Raw genomic sequence first — 24,842 nt, 5'->3', positions numbered from 1 at the left:
TCTTCTCATTACGCTCACGTAGATTTTTCACTTACATAAGCGCCAAGAGGGGCACCTATACACCGAATGCCTCTGCATGCTTGGCCCCGTTCCAGAGGAAGGGCGCGCTGGCTACTTACCTGTAGGACATCAGCAGCAGAGATTCCGCTCCTTTGTCGCATAAATTTATCTGCAATATGCACGTGTTGAGACGTGCAGAAAATATATTTCGGCACCTGCAAGCTTGTGAGAGCAGAATTTGGCCTCGCAAGCGGGGGCTAATCTCTGAACGCTGTCGTTCCCGAAACGGTCCCTTGGGACGTAGTAACGTTCACCATACCTACCTGTTATCTTACCAGCTGTACAAGTGCATTCGTGGAGGTCTTTCCAATAGCACACACGAGACGCTCAGGAGTGCGACGCAAATATATAATTTATTTTGACTCCACTTTGCACACGCACTTTGAACTCGCACACAATATGAAATGAATGATGTGGGCACTTGAGTCAGGCACGAATGACCACAGGCATTTTCTGAGCTACAAACAACGCACACACATTCACTAGATGTCGATATATAAAGCAGCGCCTCACTCTCTTCGTCTCCCCGTGAACGCAACGATTAGCCGCATGCTAGCAACCGTTCTGCGTGGTTCAGCATTTGTTCTATGACTACGTCAGCAGCAGTCACCGCGCCGAATGTAATACATCAATGATTATTTTGAGAATGTCACACTGCCTGCAAGTACGATTTGAGGGCAACTGAATGCCAAAAGCTAAAAGTTGACATTTAGATGCGACCGTGAACTTCACTTCGTCTTTCTCTGATCCTGCCATCTCTGATACGCTACTCTGCGGTATCGCGTAACGACTTGTGACTGGGGGCGAGAATCCATCATTGTCGCAGTTTAATACAACACATGTTGATGCCAATGACGAGCAAGCAAAACAGCAGCAGCCGGGAAACAAAATCTCGGCTGGTTCTAAGCCGTCAGCGATCTCAGTGACGTTTGTTTGTCGAAAAACTCTGTACGCGCAAGTAAGGCCACGCCCTATATAGGAGCGAGGACACCAGGAGATTGTTTCTCGTCCACCGAATGGAACGCATGAGAGCCGGGTAGTATACGCAGGCCCTCCCAACTACGCATGGACGGCTGGCGAGAATGCCGGTTGGTCCGGAGCCCGCGGTGGGACGATAATTTAACCAAGGCCACTTTACGTTCATCTCAAGCCGCTACGCGGTCCAATAAAAATCATATCACATTAATAGAAGCCGCTCGCACGTTTAAATACACCCTTTAGCTTAATCGCCCTTGCCATTGAAACTTAGTCCCTTCCCCACGCTAAAACTGATTTGACTACTTTCTGTTATCGTTCGCCGCCGAAGTGGGCAGCCAGTAAGGTATATACGAGACGTTAACTATGGAGCTAAAGGCAACCACTGCCCTAGTTCAGGCCAGAAGCATAGCTTCAAAGTAACAATCCGCCTCAACAAGAGCATGTGAGAAGCGCACGGCTCTCCATCACAATTTCTCACCCGGCGCAGAATCAAAAGTGTGAGCTAAAGCAGCGAGCCAGGACTCTTTCGTTTGAGAACTATAGTCAGATACAACTCAAGAACGAAGCGGCTTTTCCCCATCAAAGGACCCTCTTCCAGGCAATTGCGTCGGCCGATTCTCCCGAGCCTGCTATAGTGACATTGCAGGGAGTGGCAGATGAAAGGGGATAGTCCACTCCCTCCACGGTCGGGGATATATTACTCTCCCTGCATTGGGGTGCTAGCAGGTTCATGAGAATCGGCCGACGCCATTGACTGGAAGGGGGTCGTCTGACACAGAGAAGACGCTTCGTACTTGAGCTGCATCCGACTTAGTGAAGTCACGGCATGCGCCCCTTTTTACCCCTTTTAATTCTTCAGTTCGATCAATTCGCTCTCGTCCTACCATAAGCTTGCCGTCCAGGTTAGCTCAATTGGTAGAGCGACTGCTCCGGTGTAGCGGTGGTCCTGGGTTCGAACCCCGGACCAGGACGAATTTTTCTTTAACTACGAAGTTTCTGAGAAAGCTGTACAGCTTTCCTTTGTAGCCGTATGGCTGCGCTCGGGTGGATGCCAATGAGTAATTACTCCCTTATTACAAATCTACTCCACCTTGGGGGATTCCCCTAAACATTTGACCAACACAGTTCCCACTTCGAGTTATTGATCAATTCGCTCTCATCCTACCATAAGCTTGCCGTCCTGGTTAGCTCAATTGGTAGAGCGACTGCTCCGGTGTAGCGGTGGTCCTGGGTTCGAACCCCGGACCAGGACGAATTTTTCTTTAACTACGAAGTTTCTGAGAAAGCTGTACAGCTTTCCTTTGTAGCCGTATGGCTGCGCTCGGGTGGATGCCAATGAGTAATTACTCCCTTATTACAAATCTACTCCACCTTGGGGGATTCCCCTAAACATTTGACCAACACAGTTCCCACTTCGAGTTATTGATCAATTCGCTCTCATCCTACCATAAGCTTGCCGTCCTGGTTAGCTCAATTGGTAGAGCGACTGCTCCGGTGTAGCGGTGGTCCTGGGTTCGAACCCCGGACCAGGACGAATTTTTCTTTAACTACGAAGTTTCTGAGAAAGCTGTACAGCTTTCCTTTGTAGCCGTATGGCTGCGCTCGGGTGGATGCCAATGAGTAATTACTCCCTTATTACAAATCTACTCCACCTTGGGGAATTCCCCTAAACATTTCACCAACACAGTTCCCACTTCGAGTTTTTGATCAATTCGCTCTCGTCCTACCATAAGCTTGCCGTCCTGGTTAGCTCAATTGGTAGAGCGACTGTTCCGGTGTAGCGGTGGTCCTGGGTTCGAACGCCGGACCAGGACGAATTTTTCTTTAACTACGAAGTTTCTGAGAAAGCTGTACAGCTTTCCTTTGTAGCCGTATGGCTGCGCTCGGGTGGATGCCAATGAGTAATTACTCCCTTATTACAAATCTACTCCACCTTGGGGTATTCCCCTAAACATTTGACCAACACAGTTCCCACTTCGAGTTATTGATCAATTCGCTCTCGTCCTACCATAAGCTTGCCGTCCTGGTTAGCTCAATTGGTAGAGCGACTGCTCCGGTGTAGCGGTGGTCCTGGGTTCGAACCCCGGACCAGGACGAATTTTTCTTTAACTACGAAGTTTCTGAGAAAGCTGTACAGCTTTCCTTTGTAGCCGTATGGCTGCGCTCGGGTGGATGCCAATGAGTAATTACTCCCTTATTACAAATCTACTCCACCTTGGGGAATTCCCCTAAACATTTCACCAACACAGTTCCCACTTCGAGTTTTTGATCAATTCGCTCTCGTCCTACCATAAGCTTGCCGTCCTGGTTAGCTCAATTGGTAGAGCGACTGCTCCGGTGTAGCGGTGGTCCTGGGTTCGAACCCCGGACCAGGACGAATTTTTCTTTAACTACGAAGTTTCTGAGAAAGCTGTACAGCTTTCCTTTGTAGCCGTATGGCTGCGCTCGGGTGGATGCCAATGAGTAATTACTCCCTTATTACAAATCTACTCCACCTTGGGGGATTCCCCTAAACATTTGACCAACACAGTTCCCACTTCGAGTTTTTGATCAATTCGCTCTCGTCCTACCATAAGCTTGCCGTCCTGGTTAGCTCAATTGGTAGAGCGACTGTTCCGGTGTAGCGGTGGTCCTGGGTTCGAACGCCGGACCAGGACGAATTTTTCTTTAACTACGAAGTTTCTGAGAAAGCTGTACAGCTTTCCTTTGTAGCCGTATGGCTGCGCTCGGGTGGATGCCAATGAGTAATTACTCGCTTATTACAAATCTACTCCACCTTGGGGAATTCCCCTAAACATTTCACCAACACAGTTCCCACTTCGAGTTTCTGATCAATTCGCTCTCGTCCTACCATAAGCTTGCCGTCCTGGTTAGCTCAATTGGTAGAGCGACTGTTCCGATGTAGCGGTGGTCCTGGGTTCGAACGCCGGACCAGGACGAATTTTTCTTTAACTACGAAGTTTCTGAGAAAGCTGTACAGCTTTCCTTTGTAGCCGTATGGCTGCGCTCGGGTGGATGCCAATGAGTAATTACTCCCTTATTACAAATCTACTCCACCTTGGGGTATTCCCCTAAACATTTGACCAACACAGTTCCCACTTCGAGTTATTGATCAATTCGCTCTCGTCCTACCATAAGCTTGCCGTCCTGGTTAGCTCAATTGGTAGAGCGACTGCTCCGGTGTAGCGGTGGTCCTGGGTTCGAACCCCGGACCAGGACGAATTTTTCTTTAACTACGAAGTTTCTGAGAAAGCTGTACAGCTTTCCTTTGTAGCCGTATGGCTGCGCTCGGGTGGATGCCAATGAGTAATTACTCCCTTATTACAAATCTACTCCACCTTGGGGTATTCCCCTAAACATTTGACCAACACAGTTCCCACTTCGAGTTATTGATCAATTCGCTCTCGTCCTACCATAAGCTTGCCGTCCTGGTTAGCTCAATTGGTAGAGCGACTGCTCCGGTGTAGCGGTGGTCCTGGGTTCGAACCCCGGACCAGGACGAATTTTTCTTTAACTACGAAGTTTCTGAGAAAGCTGTACAGCTTTCCTTTGTAGCCGTATGGCTGCGCTCGGGTGGATGCCAATGAGTAATTACTCCCTTATTACAAATCTACTCCACCTTGGGGAATTCCCCTAAACATTTGACCAACACAGTTCCCACTTCGAGTTATTGATCAATTCGCTCTCGTCCTACCATAAGCTTGCCGTCCTGGTTAGCTCAATTGGTAGAGCGACTGCTCCGGTGTAGCGGTGGTCCTGGGTTCGAACCCCGGACCAGGACGAATTTTTCTTTAACTACGAAGTTTCTGAGAAAGCTGTACAGCTTTCCTTTGTAGCCGTATGGCTGCGCTCGGGTGGATGCCAATGAGTAATTACTCCCTTATTACAAATCTACTCCACCTTGGGGAATTCCCCTAAACATTTCACCAACACAGTTCCCACTTCGAGTTTTTGATCAATTCGCTCTCGTCCTACCATAAGCTTGCCGTCCTGGTTAGCTCAATCGGTAGAGCGACTGCTCCGGTGTAGCGGTGGTCCTGGGTTCGAACCCCGGACCAGGACGAATTTTTCTTTAACTACGAAGTTTCTGAGAAAGCTGTACAGCTTTCCTTTGTAGCCGTATGGCTGCGCTCGGGTGGATGCCAATGAGTAATTACTCCCTTATTACAAATCTACTCCACCTTGGGGAATTCCCCTAAACATTTCACCAACACAGTTCCCACTTCGAGTTTTTGATCAATTCGCTCTCGTCCTACCATAAGCTTGCCGTCCTGGTTAGCTCAATTGGTAGAGCGACTGTTCCGGTGTAGCGGTGGTCCTGGGTTCGAACCCCGGACCAGGACGAATTTTTCTTTAACTACGAAGTTTCTGAGAAAGCTGTACAGCTTTCCTTTGTAGCCGTATGGCTGCGCTCGGGTGGATGCCAATGAGTAATTACTCCCTTATTACAAATCTACTCCACCTTGGGGGATTCCCCTAAACATTTGACCAACACAGTTCCCACTTCGAGTTATTGATCAATTCGCTCTCGTCCTACCATAAGCTTGCCGTCCTGGTTAGCTCAATTGGTAGAGCGACTGCTCCGGTGTAGCGGTGGTCCTGGGTTCGAACCCCGGACCAGGACGAATTTTTCTTTAACTACGAAGTTTCTGAGAAAGCTGTACAGCTTTCCTTTGTAGCCGTATGGCTGCGCTCTGGTGGATGCCAATGAGTAATTACTCCCTTATTACAAATCTACTCCACCTTGGGGGATTCCCCTAAACATTTGACCAAGACAATATAATCACTTCATAAGTAGACGCAGATTACACCACCGTCCTCAACAGATGAATCTGAGAGAGCAGCTGCGGATCCTGCATTGCAAGCCAAAGCGTGCACAAAATGTGCCACAGGTGTGTGGCAGATTATGTTGCGGGCAACAACTGCGACGACAATTGGATATTCGCCCAGGACACCTCTTTCGGACTGAGTACAGGTTGTCTTAATTGCACTTAGGCTCACAGCGCGACATCTTTTAGCGCGGCTAAGCTTGTTTATAAATATCATTTCGCGCAAAAGCAGCTACTCCGCTGCTGCACAGACACGGCTGAGGAAGTGCTCAACTAGATTCGTTGTCCTTTAGTCACCAAATCTGTCAGCTACAACGAACTAGTACTAAATAGCTACGTTTATTTCCTTAACTCATAATGAAAGAGGCTTGCAGTGAATCATCCAGAGCGACATTGGGAAAAAGCTATGAGAAGCCGATTCATCCTCTAATTCCGAGCTCATGATGGTGACTGCAGTGGTTGATGTAGACGCAATGATTCATGCAAATTATGGCGAATCATTTACCTATATATGCGCGATTCCAATCCGCTCGGTAGAAAAGGTAATTCAAACCCTAACTTTCCATCCATCTCTGGGCTGCCTTGCTTTGTCACATTATGTATTTCACGCAGAGAGTCTATACCACTTTCTGTTGGTCTATGTTTGGCGCTTACGCTGGCGCTAAAAGAGAAGGAACAATAAATCTAATTAGTGCGCAAGCCGCCGCGGTTATGGTGCTCGGCTGCTGAGCCGAAAGACGCGGGTTCGATACCGGCCGCGGCGGTCGCATTTCGATGAAAGCGAAATGCTAGAGACCCGTGTGCTCTGCTATGTCTCTGCACGTTAAAGAACCCCAGGTAGTCGAAATTATCTGGAGCCCTCCACTACGGCGTCCCTCATAGCCTTAGCCGCTTTGGCACGTTAATCCCCATAAACCAAACTAATTAGTTCTCCAACAACGAGCACGAGAATGGACCGCAGCGCTTCCTGATGCGCTATAGCACCAACATCTGGCTAGGATTACAGACACGCAGGCTCAGAGCTGCGCGTTTCGGAAGAAGTAGGTTTTGAGCGTGCAATAAAGGTTCCAGAATTGTCCTCATATCACACATTGTTGATTCCGCCTGTCGGAATGACGCACGCAGCATTTCGCGTCGTGCGCCAACAGCGCTGAACACCGTTTTACGACGGAGCTATATCGCGTGATCGGCGGTTGGCCTGACTGGTTGGTCCACAGTCGTACTCAGAACAGTGCATGTCGAAGACTTGCTTCTTAGTCGCTTCCTACCGTTATGAATGCGGCAGTGTCGTCCGAGCTATACATCACCCTTATCGTAGTCTCAGGAAACACATTTCTCCCTTACCGACATTGAACCAGCAATCCCGGTAGCCACATGCAGGCAGCGAACTCTGCAGTAGCTCGCAATGCTAGCAAGGTCGAGTGTTTGAACATGCGTGACAGATGACAGCTTGCGGCCGTTGTTTGACACCCTCGTGAAAATGATTACTTCGTTGCAGACACTTTGTTGAAATGACTCTTCGTGTAGTGACCTCTGTTTCGTTGTAGAGGCCGCACTAGCTGCCGCTGGCAAATATTACCACGTGCATGACGGCGCCACGCGGGTGCCTACGTTTGCCACTTTGACAAGAAGCACCAATCTAAAGTATACCAAGGGTCCTGCGAAAGTATCGAAGGACCCTGCAAATGTAAAAGTCGATGTAATACCATACATGAAGACAGAAAACCAACAAGCAACAACAACAGTGAAAAAAAAAAAACCTTAAACCACGACAAGCACGAACGAAATCCTTAAATTAATCAGTTCACATTCCTCTTTTCGGCGGGGGGAACGAAATCCTGAAAGTAATCAGTTCATAATACTCCTTTGGGCTGGGCGCGAAATCCTTAAATTAATCAGTTCGTATTCCTCCTTTTGGCGGTGAACGAAATCCACAAATTAATCAGTTGATACTCCCCCTTTTGGCGGGGAACAAAATCCTTAAATTAATCAGTACGTATTCCTCCTTTTGGCTGGGAACGAAATCCTTAAATTAATCAGTTGATGTCCCCTTTTGGCGTATAACGAAATCCTTAAATTAATCAATTCGTATTACTCCTTTCGGTGGGGAGGAAGTTATCACACGAGAACAGAAGTCGGCAAGCAGCTCGCTTTCCCATATCCGTGAGTCTCTTCGCGACGGAGCTGGGAAGCCGCGCACCAAGGACACCGCCTCGCGCGGGCACTGCGAGGACTGCCGAAGAAAGCTCGCTTGGTCGTCGGCTGGGCGCAGTCGGCGGCGCTCACGGCGGGGACAAAGAGTGACTGGAGGCCGTCGCGCTGCCCTCCTCTCGACGTCAGCTGGACAGCTCCAGGGAGTCCTGCGCAAGCAAGCGACAACGGGCGGTCAAGTCGCTGCTGTTGTTGCGCCACTGCATTACGCTTGTTCGATTCCACTGGGCACGTAGGACGACAGGCTATACGGTAAGAAACTTTCGCCGCCCCGCCATTTACGAAACACCTAGCACAAACAAGACACAAGGAAGGAAAATCGCAATAAAAACTCCTGGACCTCAAACTCCCCACCCCTAGCTCTTCTGGAGAGAATTCGCTACCGCGACAGCTGCATCGACCCAAACAATTACATGCAACGGTGCTTTCAATAATTTCGTTTCAGACCTCCAAACATGACTTTCCTCCTTTTGCAACTGGCCCATCGATCCTCCGCCGAATACTGAACACCGCATTGTGGACGCCGCAGGGCATTTATTGGTTGCTTCTGAAGCTCACCGCAGTTACTGAGACATACGAGGGGGGACCCAAAAGAAACCGGATTTTTTGTATAAAAACGTTATTTATTAACTCTTGCACAAAATTCCTTCAGTCACCTTCAAAGTACTCTCCGTGAAATGCGATGTACTTGTCAAGTCTTTATTCCCACTGTTTGAAGCATCTCTGGAACTGTTCAGCGCTGATATCGTCCAGTGCCCTTTGCGAAGCTGTTTGTACGGCCTCCACATCACCAAAACGCTTCCCTTTTAGACTTTTCTTCATTCTCGGAAAGAGAAAAAGTCGCACGGGGCTAGGTCTCGTGAATAGGGAGCGTGCGGAACGACAGTCGATCCACGAGAGGCCAAATAGTGGGTCACTCGTAAGGCCGTGTGTGCGGGGGCGTTGTCGTGATGAAGGAACCAGTCACCTGATCGCCAACGTTCCTTGCGTTTCCTCCGCACATCCTCTCGCAGACGTCTTAAAGCTTCGAAATAAAAGTGCTGGTTAACAGTCTGGCCAGGGGGAACAAATTCTTGGTGCACAATTTCACGAACATCACAAAAGACAATGATCATTGCCTTTACATTCGACTTCAACTGCCTTGCTTTTTTTTTTGGTCTCGGAGAGTTGGGAGACTTCCACTGGCTTGACGCTTGCTTAGTTTCTGGGTCATACCCCTAACACCAACTCTCATCACCTGTAATGACTTTAGTCAAGAAGTTTGGATCACTTTCAATCACTTTTTTTAAATCCCTACTCAAATTTAATCGAATGTTCTTTTGATCCTGTCTGAGAATGCGAGGAAGAAATTTAGCGGAAACACGTTTCATTTGCAACTGCTCAGTCAAAATTCGCTGACGGGAGCTCCAACTCACCCCTGTCTCTTTTGAAATCTGGTCGATCGTGAAACGACGATCTTTGTTCATTTTTTGACAGAATTTGCAACGTTTTCATCGTTTCGAGACGTTGAAGGACGCCCAGAACGAGCATGGTCTTAGACACTCATCTCACCACATTTCAAGCGCCTAAACCACTCGAAAACTTGTGTGCGGCTCATAGCATCCTCTTTAAAAGCGTGTTGCAATATTTGGTAAGCTTCCGTTGCCGATTTTTCAACCAGGAAACAAAACTTCAAACACACTCTCTGTTCTTTGAAATTTGCCATAAAGATTTCGCAGGCGGAACAAAATAACTGCAAGCGAAACACAACACTACGCTCATATTTTTGCCTGAAAATTTATGCCGTCTGCACAGTTGTTTCGTGAAGGTCTCTACCAACCCCATCTAGCGGCAGAACTCTCTACTACGTCTACGAATGGCAGCGCGCTCTCAGTCCGGTTTCTTTTGGGTCCCCCCTCGTATGTCTACAACTCCGGCCACTATTACTTCAAGTTGCTGACGTCAATTGGCATGGCTAGAATCAGCAACCGAAATTACCGCCACACTTTACGCCGAAAAAAGCATCAACAAACACTCTGTTATTCATTGGTAACCCGAGAGATGAGCATCACTCCGCTCTATACGACGAGTGATAACTAACAGAAAAGATTACTAATACCTTAATGCATGGTGCACGCTGCACCAACAATCGAAATAGCGTTGTAAACCAGAGACTTATTTTTCTGGGAATCAAGTGATTTGTCTTCTGTACACGAAGCGCCCGCGGGGCTCTAGAGCCCTTGCTCGTCGTTTTGCCTGGCGTGGATTCCACATTATCGTGAACACACAGCACTTCCGGAGGCTCAACGAGGTCTGAAACAGCCTTCGGCTCCAAGTATTCCATACGAAGCGAAAATAGCAGACACGTACAGTGCAGGCCGCGCGAAGGAGAGCCCTGGTGGTCGGCGCATTACAAACGCGGACATATTGTGCAGCGACAGCTGGGAGCACAAAGCCGGCTCACTGTGCTCGGACGAGCGCAGAACCCCGACCGACGAGAGTAGGGGAGGGGAAGCGCCGAGTGCTAAGAGCCCCGGGGGTCGGGAGGCGTATCTGGAAACGGCAATCAGCGCCGCACACGGCCCAAGACGCCGGCGGAAAAGGACAAAAAGAAGAAAAGCAAACCCACCAGAACAGCGACAATAAAACAAAACTGAGCGGAGCACAGGCTGCAAAGCACAGCGAGCGATACTCGTCCATTTCAACGAGCCGCTGCAGCAAGTAGGGAGGCCTGCCTAGCCGCTAGTCATTTCGTTCATTTCTGCCTCTTTTTGTGCTTGGTGCCCGCCGCGCGCCATTCATTCTTTCATGTTTTTGTTTTCCGCCGCCGCATTTCTTTCTCAGTTCCCGTCTTTCTTCCGCGCCCTCTGGCGCATTCTCCGCCTGGGGGGCTCGCTCGGCTCGGCCGCCGCGGGAGGAAGAGTCGCCGGAACAGGTGTGCGTGCGCTGCTCGGCAAGTGCACGCCGCGCCCTCCCTCTCCGTCCCGGCCCGATGCCTCCTCACCGTCACGGCTCGCGACGCGTCTCTGGTCGTCGTCGGGCGCTTGCTTTGAACAGCTGGCTCGTTTGCACTCCGCCAACTGCGTACTGCGCACCGCCTCGATGCGGGGCCCGCCATCGCCCCGACGCCAGGCATCTCATTGCAAGGGCCGAGCGGGCTACATTTGTTTCCCTCTCTTTCCTTTGTTCCTCTCGCGCTCCTCTTTCCGCCAGTAACGCACGCAGAGCGCACCGCGATACGGTTACGTTATGGCGCACATGTTTACCTCCAGGTCACCAGCCTTTAGTTGGCTGATTCCGTTCAGGTACACAATGCGTCTTACTACAGACTGGCTTCTGTTCTTTGTTACTTTATGTCAGCCATTCTAACCTAGGAGAGAAAAGCTTTAGAACATGCCGAGTCGTTCGCGTTCGTTTGCGATGCGAACGCAAGCCACGCGCTTTATTCTGCTCTTCCGCTGGAGAAAGCTGTCATCTCGGAAAACGCCGCCATCCTTTGCTTTTCTCTGCAGCATTAAACTAACCACGTCAAGATGAAGCTAAATTTTGGACAGTAACGAGAATTAATTAGTGAAGCAGACGTATGCTGCCCTCCATGCTCGCGGGCCACTTCGCGCCTCTTGGTCCTTCTGTTGCCGTTTGCGCACAGACTGCTCTCGGTCCGCGTACTGAAAACGATGCTAGCGATAGGACAACACAAAAAGGAAAAGAACGATGGGGGATAAGAACCACAGTCCTTGTCATTTGCTTCACTCTTCGCATAGCTCCTCGAATCAGCAGTTACGTTTGGACAAAATGCATCCGGCTCTCAGGCGCGATCCTTATTGTGCTCCCGCCTATGTTGACATTAGGAGACTGCCTCCAAGTAGCGCAGTGTTTAGCCACCACAGAATATCGTTATCCGCCGCGCACCTGAGCAGCAGTGGAGCTTAAAACTAGGAGTGTGCGAATATTCGAAATTTCGATCACGAATGAAATATGTTTGTCACTCGAATTGAGAAATGGATGTTCGAAAATTTCCGGGTATTCAGCAGCAACCGAACACCGCCAACTTTCATAAATTCGTCGTTTATTAAGTAGACCGGTCACATTCGGAAGCTGACTGGCTTGGACTTCATGCGAAATTCCTCAGCTAGAATTTCTTACATGCCACAGCTGACCAAAGCCAGATGGCCTGGCCCAAGCTTCGAACAATCACAACGCGAAAGCGTGCTGTTTTCACAGCGTTAGGTCTGTCCACCCACCCACTGCCACCCTCGACTCATCTCCGCCCACCTACACCGTACAGAAAAAATCTGCCGCGTGTGTGAAGCATCGGCTTAAAGTAAGAGCACTCAGTAGTGTAAAAACATCAAAGTAATCTTTGAGTGCGAATCCAACTGCTTTCGCACAATTGTCGCAGCAAATATGTGATCATCCCAAAATTTTTCGTTTGACTCTTTCGTAATACTTCGTAATTAATGCCCACACTCATGACACTCGTCCTGTCGACTTCAAGACTCTCCTTGCGAGAGCGCCACCATATCGTTTAGGTCAACTGTCTTACGCGGAAAAAGGGAGGGGGGGGGGGGGGGGTTAAAAAGAAAAAAAGGTGAAGGAAAAGAATGTTGGCGCCCGCGGCAATTGCTACCTCCGCAATTTCGCATGGGGCTCACGAAGGTAGGCCGAGTCGAGGTGTGACCGGCAGGACAAGTGATCCTGCAAGAACCTCGCTTATTGCACGGCGCATTGTAGCCCGTACACACCTGACGAGAGCATAACGGCAGACGTGACGACGGTCTAATGCTGAACAGGTACTTGATTCGATATTCGGAGGCACTTGTTCTTCATATTCACAATGAAAAATTTCAGTGCTAAAGAGTCCTTTTTGAAACTTACAAATACGTGGACTCTCGTTTTTCCTTCCAGGCCAGTCACCTAATGCAAACCGATGCTGTGGCGGGAAGGACGACCCTCGGATCTGAAACCTTTATATATCGACAAAATCATGCATTTCGAGACGACATAATGGCGATTATAAGTCGCCCTCGTTTCGCCTTCCTTTTCCAGGGTGACGTTCAACTTGTGTCATGAGGGTGACTAACTGCAAGCTAAGAAGCTATAAATTGGCATGGCACTTTGCGTAACTGGTTCATTTTTGCGCGCAGAACTTAAGTCTTCGTATGCCGTCTATGGAATGGGTCCAGATTGTTTTTTTTTTTTTCGAGGCAGGGCAAGCTCTGGGTCGCGACCATCTGCCAGGCATCTCCGGCCACGACGCACGCTTTACGCTTCCATAGAGGCGGCGTCAACGAGTTCCTCGCGCTCGATGCCGCTGCATCGATCGCGCAGCCTCGTCGGCGCGGACCGGTGGCTGTGGGCCACTGCGCCTGGCGCATCCTTCCGAGTGCTGCTCGCGTTCATTAAGCGCCGAGACGTTCCACTCCGTTAACGCCGGCGCGCGTCCAGCGGCGCGTGCGTGCGCCTGCGTCACGGTACGCTCCGCATCAGGGCGCTGCCGGGCACACGCGCGGGCGGCAGCACGCGCTTCCCAGCTGCCGCCGCTGCCTTCGAGCCTCGCGAGAAGGAGCCCCGCGGCGTTGCACGTGACACCTGTGCACGGAGAAGGCGCAGGTGAGCGCCTGACCACCCCATCGCCGGTGGTGCGGTGGTGCCTTTCACCAGAGGACGGGGGGGCCTTTCCCCCTGCTCCCCCCAAGCCACCCCGGGCACACAAGCGCGCGCTTGAGAAGTTGACGCCCCTGACTGCAACCTTTTTGAGTCCAGCGTCGTGCCGCTTACAGGAAAAAATGAAACCTCAAGGCGGGAACGCCGCGACATTCTTTCGACTAGTACCTGCCACGCATTGGTGGTCGCCGCGGGCCGAAGCGGGATACTCCCCTTTTAAGAAATTTTCTGTGTGTGTTTAACTGAGCAAATTTCAAAGAGGGCTACAATGACGAGAGGAACGCGTGAAAAGTGCTTCGGCAGAAGTCGTGCTTGACCGAAACGAGCAGTGCGATGAAGATCTGGAACCTGTTCGGTCCCTGCTCGAAGATGGGCTATGCGATCCTTCGTGGCGAAAGGTGACGAGACAGCCAGCCAGCCGGCCACCGAACCCAGTGCTGGCTGTCACAGGCGGGCTGGGCACCTGAGAAGGCAATTACCTCAGATTCAGGGAAAATGCTTGAGCTCTTCATTGTACCACGAACGCTTCCTCCTCCACGCCGGTTCCCGCACCCTTACCTGCTTTTTAGATCTAATCTCTCCCGCATCCCCAGTGATTCAAAAACTTCTTTAGCCCTGTAGGGTGCATCCGGCATATGTGCTTATTCTCGCTTCTTTCGCCGCTCCGCGCTGTGATAAGGCGCTGACAAGACGGCGGGTCGATGGGTGCGCGATGCTGTTAATGAACTGGCCGTGTGTACGTAAATTTTGGCATTTCCCATTATATCGCATCAAGCAGCTTACCTCTCTTTTCAATACAATCTCCTTCCTTGACATACAGTACCGTATTTTCTGCCCTATAAGGAACATTCGTTACATTCCACAATTTTCACTGTGCGCCTTATTTATCAAAGCAGCAGATAACTTTCTTGCCTTTTTCGTTTCCTTTTTTTTTTTTTTTAACTAGCGACACTGTTTGCGAGGGGTAAGTTGCGGCAGCTTTTGTCACGCAGTTACACGTCTTCTCTGTATCGGTTACGCAGCAGTCGACGTCCTGTGCTTCGCCGCCTGACTTCCGTTAGGATTTCCGCCTCGAATTGCACGACGATGATATGGAGATCTGAGAGACACTGATCGCTTTTCAGACAGCGCGACCAAACACTACCCGTTTTTGTTTTGTTTTCCGTCGTCGCTAGCAATCCCGTGCAACTAATTAAGTGCGCTATACCACATTTTCCCCCTTTCCAGCTTTTGACAACACCTGCCGGAATTTGAGAATTACTCGAGAGGTGTGCGGGAGTGTGACAAAAATGAGCAAAAGTGGGACAAATACGGGGTATGCTGATGACAGCGCACAGATTCATTCACGCGGAGCTTAGCACTTAACGTGAATAAAGGGAATATGACTCTATATTTGCGAATTAACATTTGCGATTTTGCAGAGATATACAATATATACACCTGAGGGGAGCACATGAGGGGGGAGGGGCGGGGGGAGCGGTGCGACGGGGGAGTAGGAAGTAGCTAGTGACAATAGAATGAACAAGCGGACAGAGCCCTCGGGGCATTGATACTGTCTGCGCTCACGTCTAATTGTACAAGCGAAAAATTGGACGGAACAGGGAAGCAGCGAAATAATAACAGAGGCTTTCAGAATAGGGGGACGCTATCTGTTCAGGGCATAGGTGAATAGCGGGGGGCCCGTGCGCAGGACAACAGGGGCTTTCATAATAGGGTGAGGCTATTGGAGAGGAATAGCTGGGAGCCAGAGCGCGGGCGCAGGACAATAGGGGGTTATGGAATAGGGTAACGCTATCGGTTAAGGGCATAGGGGGGTAGCGGGGGGCCACTGCACAGGACGACAGGTGCTTTTAGAATAGGGTGAGGCTATCGGAGAGGAATAGTGGGGGGCCATTGCGCAGGCACAGGACAATAAGGACTTTTACAATAGGGTGACACTATCGGTTAAGGGCACAAGCCAGTGCCCAGTCGCAGGACAACAACCGGAGAGAGGGATGTTATTTTCCGCAATTTTCCGGCGCCTGCGCAGTTGACCCCCGCTATTGCCCTGTGCCCCTAACCGATAGCTTTACCCTATTCCAAGAGTTTCTAATAACCGGGGGGGGGGGGGGGGGGGGGGGGGGGGGGGGGGGGCAGCAGTGCGCAGCCGCAGGACAATAAATAACCGTCGGGAGGGCCGTGCCGAACAGCCGAACGCCACAGCCAGTGATCAACAGCGGCGATCAGGTAAACGAAGGCCACAAGTGGAAACGAATAGCAAACAGATTTCCGGAGTGTAACTAATTGAACTGCCCAGTGGAAAATGGAAAAATTAATGGGTGGTGTTCTACCTCCCTCTCGAAAACGTAACGTGAACTTTTGAAGATATGTATTGAGCGTGAAAAAAATTGCGTGACGTTATTTAATTAACGACTTTAATCGTTCCAATTAAGTTTGCTCGTGTACTTGATATTGCGTGCTGTCTACATTCTATTTTAGCCAAATAGAAGCCGATGGTTTATTAAATGTGCACTAAAGAGCGCTCTGGAAAAACTTGTTTTCGCTTTTATTTTGTTTTCTTTTTATGTATGCGTGTGTTTTCGTGAAAAAATAGTTTCAGTCGCTGACAACACTGTCGCAAATTAAAAAAGTGGTCTATAGTAGAAAAAAAAAGTTTCAGCACCGAGCGAGATTTTAAACGGTAGCGGCGCAAATAGATCAGATTCGCTTACCACCAAAAAACCGGCAAGGATAGACAACACATCAACAGTGGTGACCAGTCTGATTGCAAGTCACTTTCCTCATAAATATCCGTTAGCTAGAGCATCATTCGGCTGAAATGGCGTCCCTCATAGCGACACATCGGCTATGAGGGACGCCGTAGTGGACGGATCCGGGTTAATTTAGACTGCCTGGGGTTCTTTAGCGTACATCACACAGCACACGGTCGTTTTTGCATTTCGCCTCCACCAAAATACGGACGCTGACCAACGCATCAGCAGCCGGATGCCAAAGAAACTGAGTCACGGCGACGGGCTGAAACAAAACGAGGAGGCCACGCGCTTTAAACGGTTTTTCTAGTATACAACTACTTTCGGCATTTCATTAAACATTAGATCACGACCGGGGCATCTGGCAAGTCGGCAATCGTGCGGCAATCAACGACGCTCGCATGCCAGGCGCGCCGATCATGCCCGCGGTGCGTGAGTGGGACAAAGTCCCTCGCAGTTCGGAGCCAAGCTCGCATCGGGGAAAGAAGCGCCAAGTCTTGCAGTCTTCCACCCCCTCCATTCCCGGCCGTCGAAGGCCTTTTTCGGCGAAGAATGTGTTAAACCCTTTTTCTCACTACTTGCCTCAGCCGGCGAGCACAAGCTCAGTGTCGCCGTCGTGACGGACACCACGCGCGTCCGACCGCGACGAGTGCCCTCCACAGCAGCGCCTCTCCCGGCGGGTGCCAAAGCTGCTTCGAGATGCGACTCGCCCCTGTTCGCGCGGGAGGCGACGGGGCAGCAGCAGGTGGCTGTGATCAAGAGTTCGACGAAAGGGCAGCTTCGGGGAACCGGGGGCCCAGCCCTGCTTCTGCACGTGCGACCCCCAGCGCCTCCTTCCGGCCTGATCGATGCCGCTGCACAAGCACCCCTCCCTCCCTGCCCTGGGCAGCCGCAACCATCGCGCTAAGGACGCGTGGGGGAGGGCCCCGCTCCCCCTCGCGGGCTTCACTGACGGTGCCAACCTCCTGCTTGCCTTTGGCGGCCGAAAGACGCATATTCGCTCCTGTGAGTCACAAAAGGAACACACTCGACATCCGAAAAGAATGTTCACCAAACTTCCCCTGACGACCTTCAAGCTAGCTTGGCAAGCGCAATATAAACGAATAAATACTGGAAATGTAATGGGTACCCATAGAGAAATTTTTTCGGCTCCGTTGCGGCGCTGGTCCGAATATGGAAAGCGAGGAAACTGAAAAAGCGCTGAAATCATCTTCTTTGGGTGCTCGTTTCGGCATCCAGTGAATGAAAGTTCTTCCGAAAGCGCAAAGCATCAATTTTTGTTGCTGCTGTCGCTCTGGAAGCGCATTACTGGACGAAGGAAATGGCAGCATTCATTAAGATGTGAGCCGATCCGTAATAAGCACCGAACCGTGTCACCGAAATCTGGCATGGCACTGGGATTTCTAAAGGCACGTGTGGAGTTCGTATACATTCTCTGCGACGTTGTTGGGCTTTGCCTTTGAGTAACGCGAGACGGAACTGCAGACTAAAGAAAATCGGACGAAGTAAGCGTTATCGTGTACAGCACAAGCTTCGGGAGTGCCAACACTTGTGAGACGGGCGTCGAGCAACTTTATTTTTTGCTGCTGTTGCCCATTCGACTTTCCGCTGGCAATGCAAATTAGCAAAATTAATTTGGCGCTGTGGCATACGAAACATCGTGCGACCTCATTCGAATGCAGTTTCAGTATATACACAATTACTTTCAGATAATTTTTCGCAATTGACATACCCTGCACAACTATTCTCTGCATGCATAGTGGTGCTAAACAAGGAGACAGTTGGTTTGAATCTCGGTTACTGAGCGCAGCAACATTGTCGGGTCAGCAGCGTTGTGTAGTAGCGCGCAGTAACCAAGCTGCATGCATACGTTATGTTGTCCATACGGCCGAGCAAGTTACCAACGAAAGCAAACTGAAATCATAGTCCACAAAGCACTCTCTGTGCATCACCTGCTGAGAGTATTGACGAAGACTGACTAGCTATCGAAAGAGGGAGATACGAAGGCTGTTCTAACTCGTGAGGCATGCAAAATACAAAAAGGGCTGAATGTTTAAGGACTGAAGTGAACCTCTATAGAGTTTTCAGTGCATATACCGTTAGCGAGACGGCGAAGAAAAACATTAATTAAAGCTAGGCACCGTTTCGATGAGCCGCGGTTGGAGTTCATGGCATGCTCTTTAGAGGATGGTGTAGGGGCATGTTGAGAAGAGAAAAAAGGCTAAAGCAGTGCGTTCAGAAAATCTAGTCCTTGTTTTGCCTGCGTATTACGGCCATGTGTTGTCAAGAGAAGTGCAATAAGAATGCTCCCAATTTTGCTCTCGTTTTCACGCCAGCTTCGAACCGTATGGCCTCTAGCCCTCAACCCTCGCGGCGGTTTACTGATCAGAACGGGCGCCACTGTGCTCATAGCGCGTTGTAGTAACTGCAACATGCCGCCCTGTTCACTCCAGCGTTTGGAGAAGGAACGAAGCCGTGCGCGGGGAGACGCAGGACGCTATCCCGCACGGGTCTTCGTCACCTGGGAATCCGAGGTCACGAATGAGCAGGCGCGGTTCCCTTTTCTCCGCCAAGGAAGCCAGCTCGGCGAGCCCCATTTGCCGGCCGATAGCGTAAGCGGTGAGTAAGTGCCTCGGCGCAATTGAATTGGTCGTGCAGCGGCCGTTCAATCACCGTTCTGTTCGGGCGCCCGAGCGGCGGCGCTCTCTCCTGCGTGAGGGGCACGGCTTCTACCGCCGCGTGCAGCCCCCCCCCCCCCCCCCCCCCCCCCCCTGCATCTTGGCCGGCCGGGGCTTGTCGCGGCTGCCCGGGCTGCAGGTTCTGCGTGGCGGCGGTTGTTGGCCCAGGGGGCAGCGCGGTGTCCGGTTCACGAGGATGGCCGGCGGCGGAGAGGGCAAGGACGCCAAGGCCGGCAGGGGCCCCCCTCTGCGCCTCCAGATTCCCGCCGAGACCGCTGACGCGCGGCCGCGCCTTATTCGCCCCGGCTGCTGCACTGCCCCCCGGCCGAAGGCTCACAAGAACGGCTTTTCCGCAGGCACAGGTGCGCCTCCGCTCAGTCAGTCGGGACGCGCGACTCCCGAATTCCACGTTTGGAGTCGCCGTCGGTACCCGCACCTTATGCCATGCTTCAAGCCGCGGTTCCATGTAGTCCCGAGCGCTTTGAGCTAGCTGGTGTCAAGCCGGTACTCGAAGAATTGCGTGCGGTAAAATTTTGCGTGCGATTAACGAGGTGGCTCCTGGGGCTGGAAGGCGTGTTTCCTACACCCGTAGCTTTGGTTGCAACATTCGCGGCGGGCTTTCGGATCGGCCAGCAGCCCTCGGCGCCCCGCGAGGCGAGTGAGCGGAAGCACTGAACCGGCGCCGGCTTCGAAGACCGCCTCCGGGCTATAAATAGGACTCGAACGCGCGCGCGCGCCTCGAGTTAACTCACGCGCGCCCAGCCGCCACTCCGATCCGTTCACTGGAGCTCTTTCACCTTCACCTGGCGGCCGCCGCCCCCACGCTAGCCTCACGCGGTTCAGTAGTGAACGGGCTCCGATTTGCATCCACTGTCTTGGGAACTAATTAATCCTCACTCGGAATGATAAGAAGCACCTCTTCCTGCTCCGAACAGCATTCCGCCTCACATCTCGCGCGCTTAGCGGTCAACCGACATTGCACAGCCTGGCGGTCGCCCTAGGTTCAAGAATCTTGGGACAGCGTGGCCGCCGCGGTGGACAGCCGTTCTACGGCAGTTGCTCTGCTTAACCATTAACCGAACAGTTTAACCATTGCTGGGCCATGCCTGCATAAATACGATTCATGCTTGTTTCCTGGAATATTCTTCTGCCACACGGAGGCTTATTTTCCTGTTTCTGACCTCACTGGCGGGCTACCCGTGCTTTCTTTTCGACGGCGTAGGCCCTAGAACCACACGACGCTGTTTAGACGAAAATGTGCGACGCTTGTGCTCTGTTCAGCCAAGCCCAACACCAGACCTCATCTGAAAGGTCAGCTACGGCCTTGAATTTCGTAAACGCAGCTGCGGCTGCGTGGAGACCACCGTCGCTTCATTTATGGCTAAGCCGTTCCAGGGAACATTCGATGTGAGTAACTGAAGCACACGCTTAGCTATCAAACTTAGGTGCACACAGACGCTCAGGTTTAATTTAGACGCGTGCTTCAAATTTCAATCGATTGTCCCCTTCAAACTTGCAGAGACGAGACCAGACAGAATAAAAAGGGCGAGCAGAGCGCTAACCTACAACCCGATTTTATATATATATGTATATATAAAAAAGAGGGGGAGGAGGAATAGAACATTGCATCCACACAATCACACTGCGGGCTTTACGCTTAATGCAGGCTACATAGACACAAGAATGCGATGCGATGCAACCCAGCGATGAGAAAGTTCATTTGCGTTCTTTCATATCGTTCGTTTTCGGCCTGATTCGAACTTTTGCTATAAAGGGAGGCCACAAGTATCGTCATCACCAGCGAAACCACCGGTGCGCAAATGCATCTGTCACTGGTTCTGGGGAATTTAATATGCTCAGAAAATTTAACATGAGGTCTCCTCCCGATAACGCCTTTGTGGCGTCGCGCATGCAGAAGATTAAATAACATTCACACCAGGCACAATGAGCAGACATGGCTACCCACATATGTAACATCTTACATCTGCAGTGTCGCTATAACAACATCTGCGAGAGAGAGAAAACGGCTTTCTTTTGAAAGGTCTCGTCCGACCAAAGGCTCGTCGCCCAGCACGTCATCTGTGAGGAAGGTGTTACACCGCTTCAAGCGGCCGTTGCATCAACCACAGGCTCAGAGACCAATGCACCGATTGCACACGTTACATAAGGTTCGCAATTCCAACATCAAAAGGTGCTGTCATGACTAACCATTACGCGAAATTTTCAAGGCATGTTATATACACCAGAGCATGCAGTGAGAAGTGCGTTGGCACGCCGCTGATTTTCATGGCATCGCAACGAAATTGCGTTTCTCCGGAGTTCGTTGAGCGCGCAAAATACAGAAAGTGACTGTGTCACGTGCAGTCGACGTTTTATTCTCTTTTCTAGCTTTCCTCTTCCAGCTTATATAGTGCTTCGCGAACAATAATACCTCGTTGTAACTTACAGCCCTGTTTATCCTTTTCGTTCTGTATCCTCCACACGCTGTTTCTCCCGTTTCTAGAGTGGTCACAGACATCTAATAGACGTGTTCTGGACTATTAGCCAACGTATTTTGCCTTAACGGTGAAGGCTGATGTGATCAAAGAAATCTCATGCTTCTCCCCCCCCCCCCCCCCCCCCGTCAAAAAAGAATTGAAGCAAACACCACAGTCGGACGCGCAACCTCCCTGATTTGTCACATGTATCAATGGCTTTCACACCTTCCCTTTTCTACAATCGTATTTTCTGAGCATGTATATTCGACCATTGCACAGGAACCTTTTTAATTTATGCATGCTGCAAGAGAAAGAACAAAACGTTTAAAGAAGCCTTTACGTTGATGTGCCCCTAAATTGTTGTTCACCCCTTCTAGCATGTCTGAAAGAAAAAAAGAAGTGCTGCTACGCAGCGCACTAATATGCGTACGCAACCAACTAGCTTGAACCAAAGCAATACTCGAAGTCTTGTCTGCGTATTCTGTTTTTGTTAAGCTTAGAATACACTCCCTAGAAAAACAGCATCTAGATTTTGTAAGACATCGTCGAACACGAGGTACGTGGATTCTTGTGTTAATTCTGCCTATGTCGAACGCAACTTAATCATCTACACACAGCTATATTACGGGACAAAAACAGTAACCCCACTGGATATCAGCGTTTTCCTCCTCTGTGCTTTGAACACATATTATCGTTTCGCTCATAAACGCAAGGCGGGTGCTTTTGCAAAGCGTTCACGGAGAGGTTTTTTACTAGCGTGATGGCAATCAAAAGTAAAGCGGGTGCATAGTACAATCCGAAACAGACGAGGCAGGCATTTCTCTCACCTGCTTCGACATTGTACGCTGCACGCAAAGCGCTAAACATTTCAGACCTATAGACTGCTAAAGAACGACCCCCTGATTAACAATAATACACACGAAATATATTTTGCAGCGTCACGTGGTAAGGACAATATATGTGGGGACGCTCTTTAGGCGTATAAGCCGAACAGTACACGCCGATTTACAGGGCCATATCAACAGCCCCTACCGAATGTCAGCTTCTGTGTTCGCCTCACGGACACGAAGTGGCAAGCGGCCCATGACGACTGCAGCTTTCTCCGCAGTGCTACCCTCCGGGAGTCAGTCAATCGGAGTGCCTCGCGCGATGGCAGGGCATTCATACTATGGAGCGGAGGAGTACGGAAACACCCGGCCCCATAAAGAGGCGTGGTATATACCTTGGAGGCGGCAGCCGCGGCTGCGGGCGCCGAGCTCCTCCGCCTGGCCTTGCCCTCAGCCTGGATGGTGCGCGTGCACAGGTCGATGCACTCAGCGAACGATGGGGCCCGCTGGTCGCAGCTGTAGTCTTGCTCGTTGAGCCGCGCCAGGGCCACGATGTAGGCGGCCGCGATCCTGAGGATGGCAAGCTTGGAAAGCTTTTGGTTGTCCGCATACGCCGGTACGGCGCGCCGCAGCGCCTCAAACGCCGCGCTGATCGTGTGCACGCGCGAGCGCTCACGGGCGTTCGCCTCGATGCGCCGCTGCCTGGTCATGCCCTTGTAGTTGCGCTGGGTACAGCGGCCACTCACGGACTCCAGGCAGGGAGACGTGCTACTAGTCCTCGGAATCAACTCCACGTCACTCGCGTCGAAAGTTTCGCGTGTCCGTGGCGCGCTGCCACTAGGAAACGATGTGCTCGCGCCGTCGAACAAGGCGATGCTTTTGCTCCGCACGGAGCCTTCCGGGTCCTTGGTGATGGGCCTCTTGCAGCCGGAGACCCAGGACCTCGGCTGAGCGGTCAGCACGCCACGCGACGACTGGTCCCTGCAGAGCGCCATGTGCCCGCCGAACAGCACCACGCCGGCCTCTCGGGACTCGAAGACCGGCGCGTGGCTAGACCGCAAGTCGAGGCACTCGTCGTCGCCCTCGGTGCCGCCAGCGGTGTTGGACGTGGCCGAGGTGGCCGGCGAGTTGGACGTCGTGGTCAGGTCCAGTCCTAGGTCCTCGTCCGGAGCCGGCCGGCGCGGAGGGCCCTCGCGGATGACGGACTCGCGGCCGGCCGGTAGAGCGGGTGCCGGGCCGCGCTCTTCGGCCGAGTCGTCCTCGGTGGTGTCCGCATCCTGGCAGGGGCGGGGCCGGCCGCTCAGCAGACGCCGGCGCCGCGGCTCGCTCGACTTGCGCTTGTTGCGCCGCTTGTGCAGCTCCACGCCGCTGTCGTCGCTCGACGCGGCGCTCATGGCCGCACGCGTCGTCCGGGCACGGCCGGGCGAGCAAGCGCGAACAGCACGCCGTTGACGTCACGCACGAGACCACAGCGATGCGTCCGCGCCGACTGCACGCACCCGACTGGCGGGGTGCGCCGGCGATGCGCTGAGGAGGATGCGGGAACGGTTGCTAGGAGACCGTGGCTACAGCTGCCCGGGAGCGCAAACACAGCTGGTTGCCTCGCCCTCGCCCGGCATCCCGGGAGTGAGGGGCGGCGCGGCAAGTGCGCCCCTTCCTTGTCGCCTTCCTTGTGGCGCGGGCCGCCGCGGGCGCAAAGAGGCGGCGCTGCTGCCCGCGCGGCCCATTACGCAACGCTTTGTTCTTCGCTGGGCGAGAAAGCAGCATTCAGAATGCGGAAGCTGCCGGCCACCCTTCTTCAGCGCTGCCTGTTCTCGAGCTGCACAAATGCTCGGGTTCCCCCCACAAAGCACTCGAGATGAAAACGCCGAGGGATGCCGCGGACGACGTGCACGTCTGGACGGTACCAGTGAGATATTGCGGAGTTCTAATGAAAGCATAAAGTAAATTTAAGAAAAAAATATTTCATAAACAAGAATTTTAGTGCGTTTCAGCGAAAAAGCCACGGTCTGTGTGTCTGGTTGAAGCCTCCGCGCCCCAGTGCCCCTGACGGATCGGAGCGGATCTGGTCACCTGCTGGGCACCCTCCAGGCCCGGATGATGCCTCCACCTGAGCACCCTTCGATTAGCGCATCTCCGGAAACCCAGTGGTAAAATGTGTCACCCACCCGCCTCTACTCTCGACAAGGGAAAAGCGACAGCGAAATCAAATTCCAAGATGCGATTAGAAGATGATCAATGTAAAAAAGACATGTAGTACAATCATTGCTGCTGACGCAGATTTGTTGCATCACATCGCACGATCACCTGTGCATATTTTTTTTTTCGTTTTCTTCAGAACAAACCACTACAAATCATGACCGACAACCTCTGCTTTGTTCAACGA

At 51.6% G+C, this 24,842-nt stretch overlaps 1 protein-coding gene across 1 annotated transcript; it reads right to left on the bottom strand.

Annotated features, from left to right (window-relative positions):
* Window positions 1–394: 394 nt before the first annotated feature.
* net (atonal bHLH transcription factor 8-like protein net) lies at window positions 395–23,943 on the bottom strand. The gene is made up of 2 exons (XM_089581614.1): window positions 22,852–23,943; window positions 395–8,227 (listed from the first exon to the last, which is right to left on the bottom strand). Exons 1-2 carry the CDS (start codon window positions 23,848–23,850, stop codon window positions 8,204–8,206), a joined length of 1,023 nt encoding a protein of 340 aa, XP_089437740.1. The 5' UTR covers window positions 23,851–23,943; the 3' UTR covers window positions 395–8,203.
* Window positions 23,944–24,842: the final 899 nt, after the last annotated feature.

This window comes from Amblyomma mixtum, chromosome 3, assembly GCF_055824585.1.
Source record: "Amblyomma mixtum isolate Tamu chromosome 3, ASM5582458v1, whole genome shotgun sequence".
In the NCBI taxonomy this organism is placed as follows: domain Eukaryota; kingdom Metazoa; phylum Arthropoda; class Arachnida; order Ixodida; family Ixodidae; genus Amblyomma; species Amblyomma mixtum.
The sequence above is the reverse complement of the archived record's forward strand: the minus strand, read 5'-3'. Positions and strand labels throughout refer to the sequence as shown.